Source organism: Cynocephalus volans, chromosome 5 (genome assembly GCF_027409185.1).
Source record: "Cynocephalus volans isolate mCynVol1 chromosome 5, mCynVol1.pri, whole genome shotgun sequence".
NCBI lineage: Eukaryota > Metazoa > Chordata > Mammalia > Dermoptera > Cynocephalidae > Cynocephalus > Cynocephalus volans.
In genome coordinates, this window is record NC_084464.1 from 54,094,377 (window position 1) to 54,111,036 (window position 16,660).

At 50.5% G+C, this 16,660-nt stretch overlaps 1 protein-coding gene across 1 annotated transcript; it reads left to right on the forward strand.

The window, feature by feature from the left end:
* The first annotated feature begins 5,644 nt into the window (after window positions 1-5,644).
* CNPY3 (canopy FGF signaling regulator 3) lies at window positions 5,645-13,496 on the forward strand. The gene is made up of 6 exons (XM_063097321.1): window positions 5,645-5,967; window positions 9,367-9,490; window positions 10,148-10,244; window positions 11,859-11,981; window positions 12,337-12,454; window positions 12,776-13,496. The coding sequence occupies exons 1-6, from the start codon at window positions 5,820-5,822 to the stop codon at window positions 13,000-13,002; spliced, it is 837 nt and encodes a 278-aa protein (XP_062953391.1). The 5' UTR covers window positions 5,645-5,819; the 3' UTR covers window positions 13,003-13,496.
* The last annotated feature ends 3,164 nt before the right edge of the window (window positions 13,497-16,660 follow it).

A 16,660-nucleotide genomic window follows, 5' to 3' on the forward strand; every position in this document is an offset into this window, starting at 1 on the left:
GTGTCAGGGTCCTCCCAAATGAAGGCAAAAAGGAAATAAGAGTCTGGATGAAGGGGGACGGGGCAGAAGGGAATTATTAGGAAAGAATGAGAGAAGGGAAATTCATCCAGGCTACGGGAAGGGGGTGGGGTGGTCCGTGGATTAAAAGAGGTGCCATGAATTCCCATGACCGCCACTGGGGAGGGGAAGCTGGTGCCCGAGTAGGAAGGCAGAACAGAGTAGGTAGCCCCCCCCCCCCCGTGTTCAACAGGAAGGAAATGGACTTACCCGCTACCTGCATGACCCTGGGCTCAGCATGGGTGAGAGGGGTTTCCGAGTTTAGCCCTGTCAGTCATCATCCAGGCCAAGGAGCTGGAAGGAGGGACTTACCGGCTCGGGGCTTCTTCTGCGTGGAGGCGCCGGGGACCCTCTGGTGCCGGGGCAGTCAGACCTCCAGTGGCGCATCCTCTGGCATTGAGGACAAGGGCACATTGGTTCCTTTGGATTTGGACACTGGTGGGCCCAGTGTCTGTCAGCGCCACACTTGAAGCAGGCCCCCCGGGGGGTGCAGGGTTACCCCTCTCCATTGGCTCCCGGAGCCGGCTGGCCGCAGGGCTGCTACCAAGGCTGGGGTTTGGAGTCGGACATTCTTCTGGACCCGGGCTTGTCTTTTAAGTTCAGCCATTTCCTCCCGGGCATTAAAAACTTTATATGCCATTCTCACCAGATTGGGAATGGGAGTTTGAGGACGGGAATGATTGAAAAAGAAAATGGGGGGCTAGGAGAATAGTTTCTGCCGGGGTAGAGGGTTCGAAAATTTAGGGGCATTTAGGGCCGATGGAGCCAATATGAAAAGAAGAGGGGCGTCCGAGTAAGGGGGACTTTGACATGGGTGGGTAGGACGGTTGGCAATGGCAGGGCAGATGGGTGGGGCCGATAGGGGAAGGGACGTGAGCACACCGGGAGCAAGGCGCCATATCAGAGACAAGTGGGAAGTCAGAGAAGCAGGTAGAGGGCCGGGAGGAACAGGTCAAACAGACAGGAAATCAAAGTTGGGCTCCAGGAGCTCAAAGGAGGAGGAGGAAGTTAAGGTTGAATTCAGAAAGGAGAAGCCAGTTAATTCAAAATGAAACCCGGTCCGGTTCCAAAGTGGAAGTAAAAAAGGGTCAGGAGCTTAACTATGGCTGTAGAAGTTGGAGGGAGAAGAAGCAGACAAGAAGTTAAGGTTGAGCTCCAGGAGCTCGGAAACGTGAGCGGGAGTCCAGGAGTTCAAGGAGAGGCCAGTCCACTTAAAATGAATTTAGATTGGGCAGTTCCCATAATTCCTGCCAGGCAGCCCCGGAAAAAAAGGCTCAAAACAGGTAAAGCTAAGGGGAAATAACCGTGGATCCTGGCTAAGACAAAGAAGAAGAGAGAAAGGGAAAAAGAAAGTAAAAAATTCGGTCCAATCCAGGCGGGGAACTTAAAAGACAAGAGCAGGGGAGAAACCAGTGAGCACATGTAAAATGGGTAAAGGGAGCTCCAGGTGCTCCGGAGATGGGGACAAAATAGTTACAGCAAACCAAAAGTAAAACAGTTAATGGATAAAGGGAGCTACAGGAGCTCTGGAGACAAGGACAGAGCAGTTACAGTTGACCGAAGGCAGAACAGGCAGTGAGTAAAAAGGGGGTCACAGGGAGTGGATAAAGGGAGCTCCAGGAGCTCCAGAAAAAAGAATGAAGCAGTTACAATTGACAAAAAACAAGGCTAAACAGGGGAAAGGGACCTCGGGTGCCAGGAGTGGAGCAGCCACAACTGAGCTAAGAACCCGGAAGACAGAGGGTACAGGAAAAAGGGGCGAGAGGGGGAAAAAGAGTTGCTGGCCCCCGAGCCAGCGGGCTGGCCAGGTTTTCAGGGGGTTCGGACAGAGGAGAAGGGGGGAAGGATTCAGGGGTTTTTGGAGCAGATGGAGCCTGTGTGGTTTGAGTGAGAAAGTCTGGTTCCAAAATGAAAGTAAAAAGGACTAAGAGCCTAACAATGGCTGTAAAAATGGAGGGAAGAAAAGAAGCAGATGAAAAGGTAAAATTGGGATTAACACTTGTTCATCTGGTGTTATAGTTGCCTGTGGCTGGTAAGAAAAGCTTGGGTATAAGGAATTTTGGCCCATTTTCCCAATTGCTCGCAGAAATTATATAGATCCCGCAAGATGTCGGGGTTGAGCGACCCAAAAGGGGGCCACTTGTTTTGGTTATCTAAACGATAATTTGGCCATTCCTGAGTGGAAAGTCAAATAAGCTGTTTGTGTTTTAAATCTGGAGTTAAGGGCCGACCCCGTGGCTCACTAGGGAGAGTGCGGCGCTGGGAGCGCAGCGGCGCTCCCTCCACGGGTTCGGATCCTATATAGGGATGGCCAGTGCACTCATTGGCTGAGCGCTGTGCGTGCGAATACCGGTCACAAAAAATAAATAAATAAATAAATATATATATAAATCTGGAGTTAAGCCTAGTGTATGTAGATGTCGTAACAAGCACTTCAGGGGAGAGTCAGCTGGGAGAGAGGGAGCAGCCCCCATAAGGGACGTAGATGGTGCAACTAGCACCTATAAGGGACAGTTACCAGAACCGAAGGGGCATCCCCACTTTGGCTGAGGAACTGAGAAGCCTCAGATCACTGAAAACAGTCATCACTGGTTTCCGATGATTGAGGGGACCCCAGTGGGTCCGACAGCCTTGGGGCACCCGGCGCCAGGGCTTTTGAAGTGCCACAAGGGCAGGAGAGAAACCTGGTTTCCCGGAACCCCGCGGCTGTAGAGGAGAAGGCGGAACTCCCGCACAATCTAGCTGAGTGTCTACCTGAGAGATAAAAGGCTGGCACCAACCAAAGGCACCAATAAGGGATAACTCACCAAATTGGAGATCGGTGTTGGATGTGCTGGTGGCGATCGGAAGCAAGGCCGGGTTGAGAGTTGTCACTGGTGTGGGCTCAGGGCCATGGGCAGAGAGGCAGATGGGGTCCCATTGGAGGCAGGGAAGCACATCCGAGTCACGGCACCAATGAAAGGAAAAAACCCAGGCCCGAGCACAAAAGAAACACACCAGGAGACAGGGACTCAACCAAAGCGTATTAGGCAGGCAAAGGAACAAGCGGGCTGCCCTCTGGAGAGTGGGAGCAGCCGCAGGGAGAGTCGGGCTGGGCCTTTTATATCCAGTTAGGCTGAGCTGGACAGTTCCTATTGGCTAAGAAGGAAGGGGAGGGAAGCGAGTGGGGGTTAAGCTGAGTTGGGATTTTTCTATAGATGGAGAAATTCGCACGCGAAGGAAGGGGATGTGGTGGTGAAGAAGGGGGAGGGGGTTTTTGTGATTCTCCAAAAACGTGCTGTTCTAGGGACCTGAAACTCTCTGCAGACATTTTCGGTGTTCCTCCCATCCACCCGCTGCCATCTTAGACATCAGCTAAAACATAATTGCCTAACAGTATCACACTGCAAAAATGGCAGAGCAGAGAGAGTAGAGAGAGACAGTTCCTCACGCACTCTCCTTTTAAGGCCCTCAGAACCATGACCCTGACGACCATTTTTAATCCATTTGATACTGCAGGGTCCTACAATCTAGTCACCTATTCAAAGCTCCACCTTTCAATTACCGTAATAGGATTTCCCACCCTCTTAACAGTAACAGTGGGGGCTAAGTTTCTAATATATAAAACGGGGGGGACACAATTCAAGCTTCAGTGAGTTTTGGGGGGACATAATTCAATCCACTACAGTTTTGTTTCGTAAAGAGGATTTTTGTACTGCTGGAGTATGAGGCTCTGACAATGAGGTGTAACCCTGTGTGTCCTGTTTCCCCAGCGCTGGAAGGAAATCCAGCCTTTCCTGAGAGTTCATCTCCAGTAATCACCTCAAGAAGTCTGGGTGCTCTCTTGTGAATCCAGGTGTCCCCTGGACACCACAGGACAGTAGATTGGATCAATGGCATTACTTTAGTCTTTCTTCCCTTAAGGTGGGGGTGGGGAACTATGCCCCAACACCCTCCCACACACATGTTGTCAATGACACCCCAGCTTCCCTGAGCCTCTGCGTTGTTCTCAGCTGCTGTTCCGTGAAACTCTGCCTCTTCCCCTGCTCATCTCTCACCAGCCTGTAAGGAGATTCTCCCACTTCTTTTTGGGATTCTTCAAGGAACGGGTCCTACAGCTTCAAGGGATGAATCTGTTCACCATCCCCACAGGGCCTGCTCCTTCCCTTACACACAGACCAAGGGACATGTGGGCTGGGTCCAGGGAGGGGTCCAACAATAGGCTCAAACTTTTTCCAGCCACTGTCCTTTCCCAGGTCTCAGCCCAGATGCTGAGCCCAGGCCTCCTGCCCAACTATTTCTCACCTCTGGAAATGTCCTCTTTTGTCCATTCCAGAAGCAGTGCTTCCCTCAGCTTCAACTCCTCTGCCCATCTTGTCCCAATTCCCCAAGCCTGCCCTGCCCCAGCCTCTCAATCCCCACTGTGGCTGGCTTAGCGTTATTTTCCAGGAGGGCTTCTGGGCCTAGGTAAATCAAGGGCCATGGCCAGGCTCTGAGCCTCCCCAAGTCTCATCAAGCCCAGAGCACAAGGAGGAGCTCAGGAGGGGATGTCCTGATCCTGTATACTGTGGAATTCCACATACCACACCCCTGCATATCCAAAGTGCCTTGTTACTAACACAATTGTTTTCTGCAAGAAGCTAAGGTAAGAAAATGAAACTCAAAGGCCTGGGCCTCAGTTCTTCGGAATCTCCATAAAATGGCATAAATATCCAACCTCTAGAAAGGAAACATAAGGGACTGAGGAACAGAGCTTTATAGGCAAAAATGCAATTTGCAGACAACTTTCCAGAGAAGCAGCCATAGGACACTGAACTTAGGGGTAGCCTGAAGCAGCCCGGAAGACCCAGAGACTCCTCCTCTTCATGACATGTCAGATGGGGGTCTTCCTGAGTATTTCTTTGTGTCAGGCACTCTTCGTTGCTGGGGAGGTGGATGGGATAGACAAACGCCCATCAGCCAAATTCCTGCTTTCTGGGAGCTCAGAATCCAAATAATAATAGGGCCGTAAAAGGGACTGAAACTACATACTAAAAAGAAAATTGATGTCTGAACTTTTTACACTCTGCTCGATAAGTTTTAATTTTATCCCGACAACAGGCACGCTTCGCACAGGTTCGGAGAGGATGATTTGTTCTAGTTCTCACTAGGAGAAATCTAGGGTTACTGGGCACTAAGAAAATTTGAAGGCTGGAGACAGTTTGAGTCCTTCTGCTCTCACTCTAAGCGCCTCCTAGAATGACTGGCAATAATACCACCACAAGAAATAATGATACAACTTAAAAGCAGGTGCTCAGCGCTTGCGGCAGGACGACGACCCCAGGAGGGAACTGACATTCGGGGAGGTGGCAGAGCCGCCAAGCCGGCTTCCTCAGGGCTTCCAGGATCAGCGCGCCGAGCCGCTCTCACACAGGCCCAGGCCGGCTTCGCCTCTCCGGGTCCTGGTCCTCCACCTCTCCCAGGGCCTCCGTTAGCGGGTGGGACAAGATGTTGCCATAGGTCGCCGAGGCCACCATCCGCCCTCTTATAGGTCAAGGCCGAAAACATGTCGTCCTCCCATTCGCTAGAGGGCCACCCCGGAGAAAGCCATCGGCTGCGTCGTCCGCGGGCCTCCGTCCGCTTTGAGGGCGGGCCGAGGCTGCAGGAGGGGCGGGCGGGCCCGGGGCTCGCTGCTGCGGCGCTTCCGCGGAGGCGTGTGCGGCCCGGGAGCGGCCCGCGGAAGCTGCTTAACGCGGCTACGGGAGGGAGTGCGTCCACTCCGCTCGGGTCGGTCGGGCCGGGCCATGGAGTCGTTGCCTGAGCCCGCGTGCCGCTGTCTTCTGCTCCTCCCCTCGCTGCTGCTGTTGCTGCTCCTCCCGGCCCCGAGGCTGGGACCGAGCCAGGCCCGAGCCGAGGAGAACGACTGGGTTCGACTGCCCAGCAAATGCGAAGGTGAGGGGCGGGCCCGGCGCATCTTGCCGGCGGGAAGGGGACGGCGCTGGCACCGGAGGGTCGAGGCGTGGGGTCCTGGGCTCTGGAGCGAGTCTCTTGGTTCATTGAACCTACAGAGCGCTTGGCACTGTGCTGGGCGCTGGGGACCCCGCGGTGGGCGAGGGATGCGATCTCGGTGCACGTGGAGCTAACCCAGGGTCGTAGATGCCTCGATGTCGTGGTAGGGGAGGTGCAGGGTTTTGGGGCCGGTGAGTAGCATCTCATCTCGCCCGGAGGTGGAGGAAGGCTGGGTGTAGAGGGGAGACAGGAAAAGCTTCATAGAGGAAGCCTGAAGAGTAATTAGGAGTTAGGCAGGTGAAGAGCAGTGGAAAAGAGGGGCCCACTCAGGAAACTGCAGACGCAGAGGCCTGCAGGCTGAGAAGCAAAGGCGAGTTTGAGGAACCGAAAAGGTCCGTATGACTCGTCTTGGGGGAAGGAGAACCTGGGACTCTCCTTTGTGCCCTCACTACAACCTAACCTGTGTAGTTGTCTGTTGCCCCACTAACAGCTCCCAAGGACAGGGATTTTGTCTCAGATGTTTATTCACAGAGTATCCGGTAGGTGCCCCATAAATGTTCTGGGAATAAATATGATTAGATGGGGGAGGCGTATGGGTGTGTGTGGAGGAAGGTGTCTGAGGCCTAAAGGATCACTTTGGAGGAAGAGTAGAACCTGGTGGGAACTTGGTGAGGGAGGAAGGCTCTAGGAATATGGAGAAAGGGTGAGTCCCAAAGACGTAGGGGTGGAGGCAAGAAACCTCAGACACACAGAGAGAGAGCATACCTGCAATCTCACCACTGATCCAGGACTATGAAGGGCCTACCTCTTTTTCCTCCCCTCCATTTCTCAGTTTTCTCCTTAGACCTTTAACGTCACTCCTTCCTTCCTACCTCCCTAAACCCAGGCCCCCCAGAAAGTTGGCGATAGATCTCTGATAGATCTCTTTTATCTGAGTTTAAAGCCTACATGGGACCACATGTTTCCTAAACGTTGGGAAGTGGGGGTGTGGTGATTTGGGACACATAATCCTTCCATTTGAGAGATTAAAAATGAGATTCTCCAGAGATAAGCTGACTTCACTGGTAGGGAACCCAGTATGGGTTTTAGCCTATGCCTTCTCCCTTACTCCCTTAAGTAGATAGTCACAGGATTATGATGCTTTCCTTTCACTAGTCCTAATTGACATCCTTTGGGAGTTTCACTTCCTCTTCTCTTTGTTTCGTATCTTACTCTGATACCAAAGAGCTCCTACTGTTTCTCATTATTTTCACAGTCTAAGAAGCTCATATTTCTTTTCCTTAGGAGACATTCACAGACTCATAGAAGATAGAGTTGGCAAAGATCTTAGAGATCATTGTAGCCTAAACTCATTTTGTAATTGATAAAGATTAATTTAAAAGAGATTTTTAGTCACAGGATGGTTTGGCAAACTGCAACCCCTAGGCTCCTCTTAATATTGTATATATTTTTGTTTTTGTTATTACATCTTTGTTATTAAATGCTGCCTGTGTCTGGCCCACACAGCCTGACTCTTGGCTCAGTAGCTTGGATGGAACAGACCTTGGCATAGAGGAAGGAGAACCTGCCCAGAAAAAGAGTGGGTGGATGTTGGTGAAGGCCTGGGGTCTGTGCCATGAGTCTCCTCCAAGTCTGGTTCTGGGTAGCATTCCCCAGAGGAGGTCTAAGAGGTAATGTCTGGAAGAGTTGGGAAGTGAGGTTGTGGTTGATGGGTAGAAAAGAGAAAGAATGTTCCAAACCTCCCATTTCTCTTCTCCTGGAATACTACTTGTTGAGGGCATGGGAGGAAGGGGGCAAAGGAGCCAGAAAAATGATGAGCTTGCACAGAGTACAGGACAGAAGACGGGAGGGAGCCCAGGTAGTCCTGGGCAGAGAGCCAGGGAGGTAAGATATCCTCAATTCATTGCGGACTCTGAGATCACCAACTTATAATTTAGAATCTTTGTGTGCTCCACAATCCAGCAATTAACGTATATGTTATAAAATTTCACCAAACAAGCCTCCACGGGAGATATTTATTTTTGTGGTAAATTGGTTTTCTACCAAACCCTGCTGTCAATGTTATAACAGTGCTGACAGCATTTAGCCTGCAGACTGCATTCCATTCAGAGGCATCAGAAGCTGCTAGGCCACAAACACAGTCTCTATCAGCAATATTTATCAAGCATTTAACACTTACAGTCTCAGACTAGGGAAATACAGAAAAAATCCAACATATGACGCACACTTTGAGGACCCTTGTAGTCTAGATGGAGATAACATGAGATGAATGAAGGCCCTTAGGGAGAGCTTGGATCCTGCAGAGGCCAAAAATGAAATCAAGAGCAGGTGGGGTTAGTCCAGAACTGACTCCTGAGGGAGGAGACTTAATGTGAGGTTGAGAGAATGGACAGAGAAGCCCACAGAGGGCATTAAGCACTTTCCTAGGGCCTCAGGCACTTCACACCCCTTTTGCAGTGGTAATTATTTGTTTACACCTTTGTCTGCTCCATTGAACTGAGTGTCTGGAAGAGAGGAACCTTGTTTTCATCTCTGCATCTCCAAGCAGTATCTGATATAGGATTTGCTTAATAACTGTTTCAGAAAGAGTAAGGGGAAATGAGAAAATAAATGTCCAGAAACAGTAGGAACAAGGCCTCTGGGGAGGTGATATAGCAAATTAGCTTGGCAGGAATAGAGAGCTGGTGTTGTAACACATATGAAATCAAGTGATAAGACAGCCATAAAAGACATTTTGGGGACCATTAGGAAAACTTGAATATGGACTATTAGATGATGTTAGAATTATTGTTAATTTTCTGAGTGTTGTAATTGTTTTATAGTTATATAGGAAAAGGTCCTTGTTCTCAAGAGATAAATGGTGACATATCTAGGGTTGAAGGTCGTATTTGCCACTGACTTTCAAGATGGTTTAGCAAAAACAATGTATATATTGTTGAGATTTATTATATTTTACATATTGGAGAAAGATTGGGGCAGATTTTTAGCAATTGTTGCATATAAGTGGAAGGTATATAGTTATTCATTCTACTCTTTCAGCTTTTCTGTATGTATAAAAAATTTTTAAATATAGTGATGGAGGTGGGAGCAGGGTGATGGGCAGCCAATAAAGTCAGTAGGATAAAGGCGAAGTGTGGACATGGGGCAATGGATCTTGGCACCACAGTTTCACATAGTCATCTCCATTTGGTGGTCTGATACTAGCTCCTTTCGTGCCTTGAGTATTGACTTGACCCAATCTAAGAAAGGACACCTACATGTGCATATTTTTCTGGGATCTGTCCTCCCATCAGAGACTCACGTACATTCAGTCACTGGCTGTGCTGTGTCTCCCTCTCCCAGTGTGCAAATATGTTGCTGTGGAGCTGAAGTCAGCCTTTGAGGAAACTGGCAAGACCAAGGAGGTGATTGACACAGGCTATGGCATCCTGGACCGGAAGGCCTCTGGAGTCAAATACACAAAGTCGTAAGTGAATGGGGACTCACTGGCCTGGACTGCTTTGTTCCTGGAGGCTTTGGGGACTTGAATTTCCCTTCTCCCTTCTAGCTAGGCAAACCCACCACAAGGGAGTCAGCCCTAAAACCCAAGTTTGCCCACCGGTTCTGCCCCCAACTAATTGTGTGACCTTCATAAATCCTTTAACTTCTCTGGGATTCAGATTCCTCAGCTGTGAAAGCAAGACTGTTGGATTGTATCAGTGATTCCCAGACTCTTGGATTTTTTGGACCAATGCAATTTTTAAAAATATTGGTAACATAGGATTGCCAAGTATAAATATTAACAACCACCCCCCCCCAAAATTATGTCTACTACTGTCATCCTTTCAAAATGAAATGATATTTTACCCTCAAAATTTAATACATTTGCTTTATAAAAAAATCTAAAACTGAATCATTTAGCTTCATAAAAAATTCCTTCCCTTAGAGCTGTTAAAATGTTGTCTCTCTGGTCTGTGTTCCAGCATTTCAGAGCCCCCAGACCAGATGACCTATCTTCCTTCCAGCTCTGACTTCCCGTTGGTGAGATGTGCAGGTGTTGGGGCAGCAGGGCTGGAGGGACGGACCACTAACCCACTGGGCCTAGGAAGGGAACTCAGTTCCTCTCATGCTGCTGTCTCGGCAGGGACTTACGGTTAATTGAAGTCACTGAGACCATTTGCAAGAGGCTCCTGGACTATAGTCTGCACAAGGAGAGGACTGGGAGTAACCGGTTTGCCAAGGTTGGATTTGTGCTTGTCCTTCATTCCCCTCTGGGGCCAGACCTGCATGTACCTAAGTGTGCCTGCTGCTGTGAGTGTGATTTGAAGGTCATATCCTGGGAGCTTCCTTCCTTGCCTCTTTCCATTCTTTGATTGCCATTTGCACTCTACTCCTCCTGAGTGGCCTGACTTTTCAGTAGCAGTAGGCACACTCATAATGGCCTGGACCTGCTCTTCAGGGTCCTGCCTCCGTCCCAGACACAGGCAGAAATGCTCCACGGTGGCAGCCCCCATGGGGACCTGAGACACTCGAGCAGGGAAAATTCAGCAAGGTCCTGGATGTGCAGAATTGTGGGGGTTTAGGAGAGATGCCAGAAGACAATCACCGGAAAAGTGATTGCCTATTTCCTCCTCTGAGCCCACACACCACCTCCCTAGAACCCTACTAGGGTGCCTGTGGGACACCGAATGCGCTCACCGTGTGCACGAATGCTTCTCTCCCTGGAAAATGAGCTGCTTACAACAAGGCCCATATTTCTATGTGTTGACATCTCCAGTGTCTGGCACATAGTAAGACACGTGCTGCCCACGTTTTTCCACCTAAGTTCCCATCTAGCAAAGGAGATCAGTCATAAACACCTGGGACACCTAAGGGTATCATGTCAAATAGCATAAGTCTTAGGTTTTATCTTTAAAATTTGCATGAATTTTGCTCTGTACTCGGTAGTAAATCCATGTTTGCTTTAATAAAAAGTGTTTAGCAAAAAAATTAGAAACAGTCTCACTATCCACCAGTAGGGGAGTTGTTAAATACATTGATATGGCCATTCAATGGACTATTTTGTTTGTTTTTTTGGTGGCTGGCTGGTATGGGTATCCAAACCCTAGACCTTGCTGTTACCAGCACCACTCTCTAACCAGCTGAGCGAACCAGCCAGCTCTTGGTGGACTGTTATATAACTGTAAAACAAAGAATGAGATAGCTCTTTATGAACTAAATTAAACTGATCTCCAAGGTATATTATTAAAGTAAAAACGGCAAGGTGGAAGATAGTGTATATGATACACTACTGCTTGTGTAAAAAGCGGGGATGGGGGAGATAAAATATTTGTATGTTTGTATTTGTATGAATTATCTCTGGGAAGATAGAGGAAATGGATAGTATGTTGTCTTTGGGGTAAGAGATAGATGGCAGAGATGGTTTTTTACAGAATAAAGAGCCCTTCCTGCCTCAGCTGTGCCTTCTTGTCACCAAGGGAAGACACAAGTCAGGAAGAACCTGCAGCAGGAAGTAGGTCTGGATATAGGGGGCCGAGTGTGCCCATCCACAGTGAGGGAAAAGAGCCAAAACCAGAGTATTTCCTGGAATAGGAGTATAAGTTTAGAGGGCCTGAGGGCAACAACAGATCTTTTTGAAAGGGTGAGGTGTGGGGAGGCAGGTCAGGGTGTGTGTGTGTGTGTGTGTGCAGGGGTTGTGGGAAGGAGGCCTAAAAGAGAGGACAGGAAGGTAAGGTCAAGGGTGAGAAGCCTTAAAAGGTCTTGACTTCTCAGAGTAGGTCCTCAGATACCACTGGGAGAGGAGGGCGGGACATAGAAAATGTGGCTCTGCCTCCCGTGTCTGTCACCTCTTACAGGGCATGTCAGAGACCTTTGAGACGCTACACAACCTGGTACACAAAGGAGTCAAGGTGGTGATGGACATCCCCTATGAGCTGTGGAACGAGACCTCTGCAGAGGTGGCTGACCTCAAGAAGCAGGTACAGGGGACTGGCTGGGTAGCTCAGTTGGTTAGAGTGCAGCCTTATAACCCCAAGGTCATGACTTCAGATCCCCGTACTGGCCAGCCACCAAAAAAAAAGTGGGTACAGGCCCCTTCAGCCATCGGAGGCTGCTGTGCCCCAGTTAGGGGCTGGAGGGATTGGGTCTGCTCTAAGAAGGGCCACCAAGAGCTGGGCGACTTTGGTCAAGTCATCTTGCCTTTCTGGCTTCAGTTTCCGTAGGTGAATCACAGCCACCTGCCTATCTTGTGGTGGGTCATGAGGCTTGGCTGAGCTCCTCTAGGAGCGAGCCAGGAGCTGGGGCTCTGCCAATATGAGCTGGTATGATTAACAGTGCGACGTGCTGGTGGAAGAGTTCGAGGAGGTGATCGAGGACTGGTACAGAAACCACCAGGAGGAGGACCTGACCGAATTCCTCTGTGCCAACCATGTGCTGAAGGGAAAGGACACCAGTGAGTCTGACGGGAGGGAGAAGGAAGGGTGGGTTGGCTCTTGATGATTTTATTGTTTGCTCTCCCTCAGGGGGTGGGGGTAGGAGAGGACAGAAAAGAAGCAGAGGGCATGTAAGAGGCAACTAGAGCAGGTGCAGAACAACATGCAGATAATGCAGATGCCCCCAGAGGGGCCTGGGGCCATAGTGAGGTGGGAGGTAGTGATGCTGATGTAGCCACCAATTCTAGTCGCTACTCCCAGGGGCTCCCCAGTCAGTGCTCCTCACCCAGCAAACTGGTTTCAGGCACCTCTGTTGAGGGTGTCTCTCCTCCTCACCCCAGGTTGCCTGACAGAGCGGTGGTCTGGCAAGAAGGGGGACACAGCCACCCTGGGAGGGAAGAAGTCCAAGAAGAAGAGCAGCAAGGCCAAGGCATCAGGTGTCCAGAGCAGCAGCAGCAGCAAGCAGAGGAAGGAGCTGCATGGCCTTGAGGGAGACCCCAGCCCCGAGGAGGACGAGGGCATCCAGAAGGCATCCCCACTTACACACAGCCCCCCTGATGAGCTTTGAGCCTAACCCAGTGTCCCCTGTACGGAGACTCCTGTTCTCAAAGCTGAAGCATCTAGGGCCTGGCTCTGGCGGGCACAGATGGCTTTCCCAGCTTCAGGGCCTCGCTGCCTCACCTGTGCCCTCTTCCCACCAAGGAAAGGCACAAGCTCCAGGAAGAATTCAGAGCAGCCATGGGCAGCCTGCACCAGCCTTTCCCTCCACCAAGCATTTCTCTCCTGACACAGGCTTGGGGCAGGCCATGCCATTTCAGGATTGCAAGGACTCCAGCGTGAACTCAGGAGGGGCAGGTGTCAGAGCTGGGCACCAGGACTGGAGCCCATGAGGAGGGCATGCCCGGCCTTCACTCCTCCCCTCACTCCTGCCCCCACGGGGAAGCAAGACTGCAGCACCCCACAGCTGCCCCTCTCTGCCCACCGCTCCTGTGGACACCTTCACTCTGCCTGGCCCTCCTCCAGGGCTCACAGAGTAAAAGCCTTTTGGCCTTTTGGTTCTGATTTCTGAGTCCTCTTCAGACGTCAGGAAGGTGCCCGGAGCCGCTGTTGCTCTTTCCTGCCCGTCACCTTCCAGCCTTGGGGACTGAGGATGGGGAGGCTGCTCCCATCTTCCCGCTGTTGAGGCTGAACCTGCCAGCTCTTGGGAAGACCACGTGCAAGGAGGGCCCAGGGTTGTTTTGGGGTGAGGTTAGGTGTGGGCATGGGGCGAGGCTGACCCCGTCTCTCAACTGCCCTTGCTCTCCATGAGTTCCCAGGCCCTGCCCACCCTGCTCCGGGGCCCAGCTGCTCACCTGTGTCCTGGGCACCTGGCTGCCCTCATTCCTCCCTCTCTCCTGCCTCTCCTTCCACAGGACCTTCGCACTTGTGTGAAGTGTTTTCTAGTTACCCCACCAGCTCCTGTCCCTCCCTCCTGCCCGCCTCCATCTGGCGCTTCCTGTTGGTCTTGAACCTTATTCCCTGATGACCACACTTGGTCACTGTGCTCTTCCTGGCTGTTGTATCTGGATCCCGGAGGGAGGACACCCTAGTACCTCAACAACACATCACACCATGTTCCCCGGGGCCAGGGGAGGAACAGGAAGGCTGGCCTCTAGGGAGAAGGGGTGGGAGGTTCAGGCGCCTCCCAGTCTGTCCTGAGGGCAGTTGGTAGCAATAGTGATGACAATGACACCTATTCACAGTGCTTTAACTTTCACCCTTCCAAGGCACTTGTGCAGTGGGTGCTGTTAGCTCCATTTTGTAGAAGAGAAACTAGGCTCAAGTCATGTGGCGCGCCCAGGGTCCTGCTGTTAAGGAGTGGTGCAGCCGGGACGTGGACTCTGGTTTTCAGATTCCAAGTCCGTCGTATTTCCTCCCTTCACAGCTGCCAGGCCTTTCCCCCAACACTTGGCACCGACAGTGTAACTCATATTGAACTGGTTTGGTTTTTTGGCCTTAACCACAAGCACAAGCCTCTTAAAAGGAGAATAGGAAGCAGCTGTTGCTTCTTGGAAGGAGAGAATGTGGAGGATCCTGTCAGAGTCATGCCCTCACCAGGTGCCCTGGGAGAGCCCCAGTGAGACTCCACCTCACACCATTCTGGGCTAGGCCCAGTGGGCAGGAGGAGACACACCGCTGAAGGCTCCATGGGTCTAGGGCAGACTCGGGTCCATGCTCCTGGGAGTGCGGAGCCTGCTCCTAGCCTGGGCTCAGCCTGTCTTCCCCTCCCCAGGTTAGTGCAGCCAAGGCCAGAGAGGGGAACACAGTGGAAGCTTTTCCTCTCCTGCCTGTTGAGGCTTAAAATGGGCCCTTGGGGGATGATACTTTTTTGCCTTAGCCCCCACGTCCACTTCTCCAGGACAGATGTTCCCCTGTTAAAGGGGCCAGTAGTGAGATTTTAGTCTAGAATTGGGTCCTCTCCTGGGCTTTGTTCTGAGCATAGGAGATGGCTGGGCGTGGGGTGGGGGGCTGGGACCCAGGGCTGGGGATTTGCAGCCACCTGGACTATCTAGGATTTGGAGGACAGTCTCTGATTGCCCCATGTCACCAACCACCAGCACTTCAGTGCCCATCTTACCTCTGTCACCAGAACTCCATTGATTTTTAAAGTAGGATGAGGCAAAGACTTGTCCCCTTACTGGGTTGTTGTTGGCCCAGTGGTGTAATCCAAGGCCCAGACCTGAGGACAGGCAGCACTGTGACAGCTTTGCTCTTTGACCTGTGGCCCTGCATGACAGCCCTTCCCTGCCCCCCAAAGGCCAGGTTTGTTGCTCACTCACTAGCTCTCCACCAGCTCACCCCTGCAGGCAGTTTCTCCTGGCCCAGTCCAGAAAAGGCAGAAGGCAGGGTCTGGCTTCCTAGGTTTTTCTTTTCGTCTCCCCACCACACACATAATAAGCCTTTTTGGGTTTTTGTTTGTTTTGTGGCTGGCTAGTCCAGGTACCTGAACCCTTGACCTTCAAGCCTTTTTGAACTTGAGGGTTGCCTCTGCTTTCCCACACCCCTTCCCATCCGTAAAGTTAAGGGACTGCCTGAGCTCAAGTTAACCTGATTCAGTCCGTTTATAGGAAGCCCTATTAGAACAATTCCCTAAACTCACCTGGATATGAGAGTCACCTGGAATGCTTGTTAAACATACAGATGTCGGCCGACCTCGGACCTGCTGGTGTGGGCCCTAGAAGTGTGCATACTTAACAAACATCTCTCATGGTTCTGAAGATGAGGCCAACTGGAACCCACTTCACCAAGAGAAAGCTAGGGTGTCCTAAGAGAGCAGGACTTCGGTGAAGTCACATTGGGGCAGGGTCTTGTCAAGATCTGCACAGTAAATCTTCTGAAAAGTGAAGCAGGTTTGAGATTTTTAAGAGGTTTTTTAGCTCTCAAGAGGGGCAGTGTCTGCGATTGGCATTAAATTCAAATCTAGATAACTGCATGAAATGGAAACCCTAGAACAGGATGTAAATAGCCAAGAACTTTCAGAAACATGACTTGTCGACCTCAGTTTGGATCCGTCTCTCTGCTGGAAACTTCTATCAACCAGAACCGCAAGGACTTGTGGACAAACCACAAGGTCACTTTATTAAGTTCAGTGATCAAAAGAAACACAGGCCCTGATACTGAAATCTCAGGGGTTGACTCAGAGGTGGGCCTATGTGTTCATTTTAAAAGCAGCTCCTAGAAGGCAGGAGTCCTGTCCTTATTTCCAAGTTCTTAGGTGGTATTTCCATACGATATCTTTGTGTCAGTTAGAAAAAGAGACTCTTCACATTTGACTTCCATTTATCAGAAAGTTGTTTTAATGTAAGTTTTGCTAGAATGAGGTAACTGGATACCTGCCAGAAAATTATAATAAATATACAAACCCATGAAATTGGTGATATGAATGGCAGCCCCTTAAGTGCGGAGCCTCATGCTGTCCAAATGTGCACAGCAGCCTGCATCACTATAGTTCCCAAGCACAAATAAAATTCCCCATCTGTTTTGATCTTAAAAGAAAGTCCATTTTGCATGACAGATGTATGGTCCATGCCTAACTGATTTATGGAAGGACTCTACAAATCCAAGGGGGCAGAGCCAGCAGAAACTGTCCTTGAACATCCCTGATGGTCCAGTTTACTTTGTTTCACTGGAATAATAGTAGTAGCCACTATTTTTTGAATGCTTACTATATGGCAAGCACCCCTAAG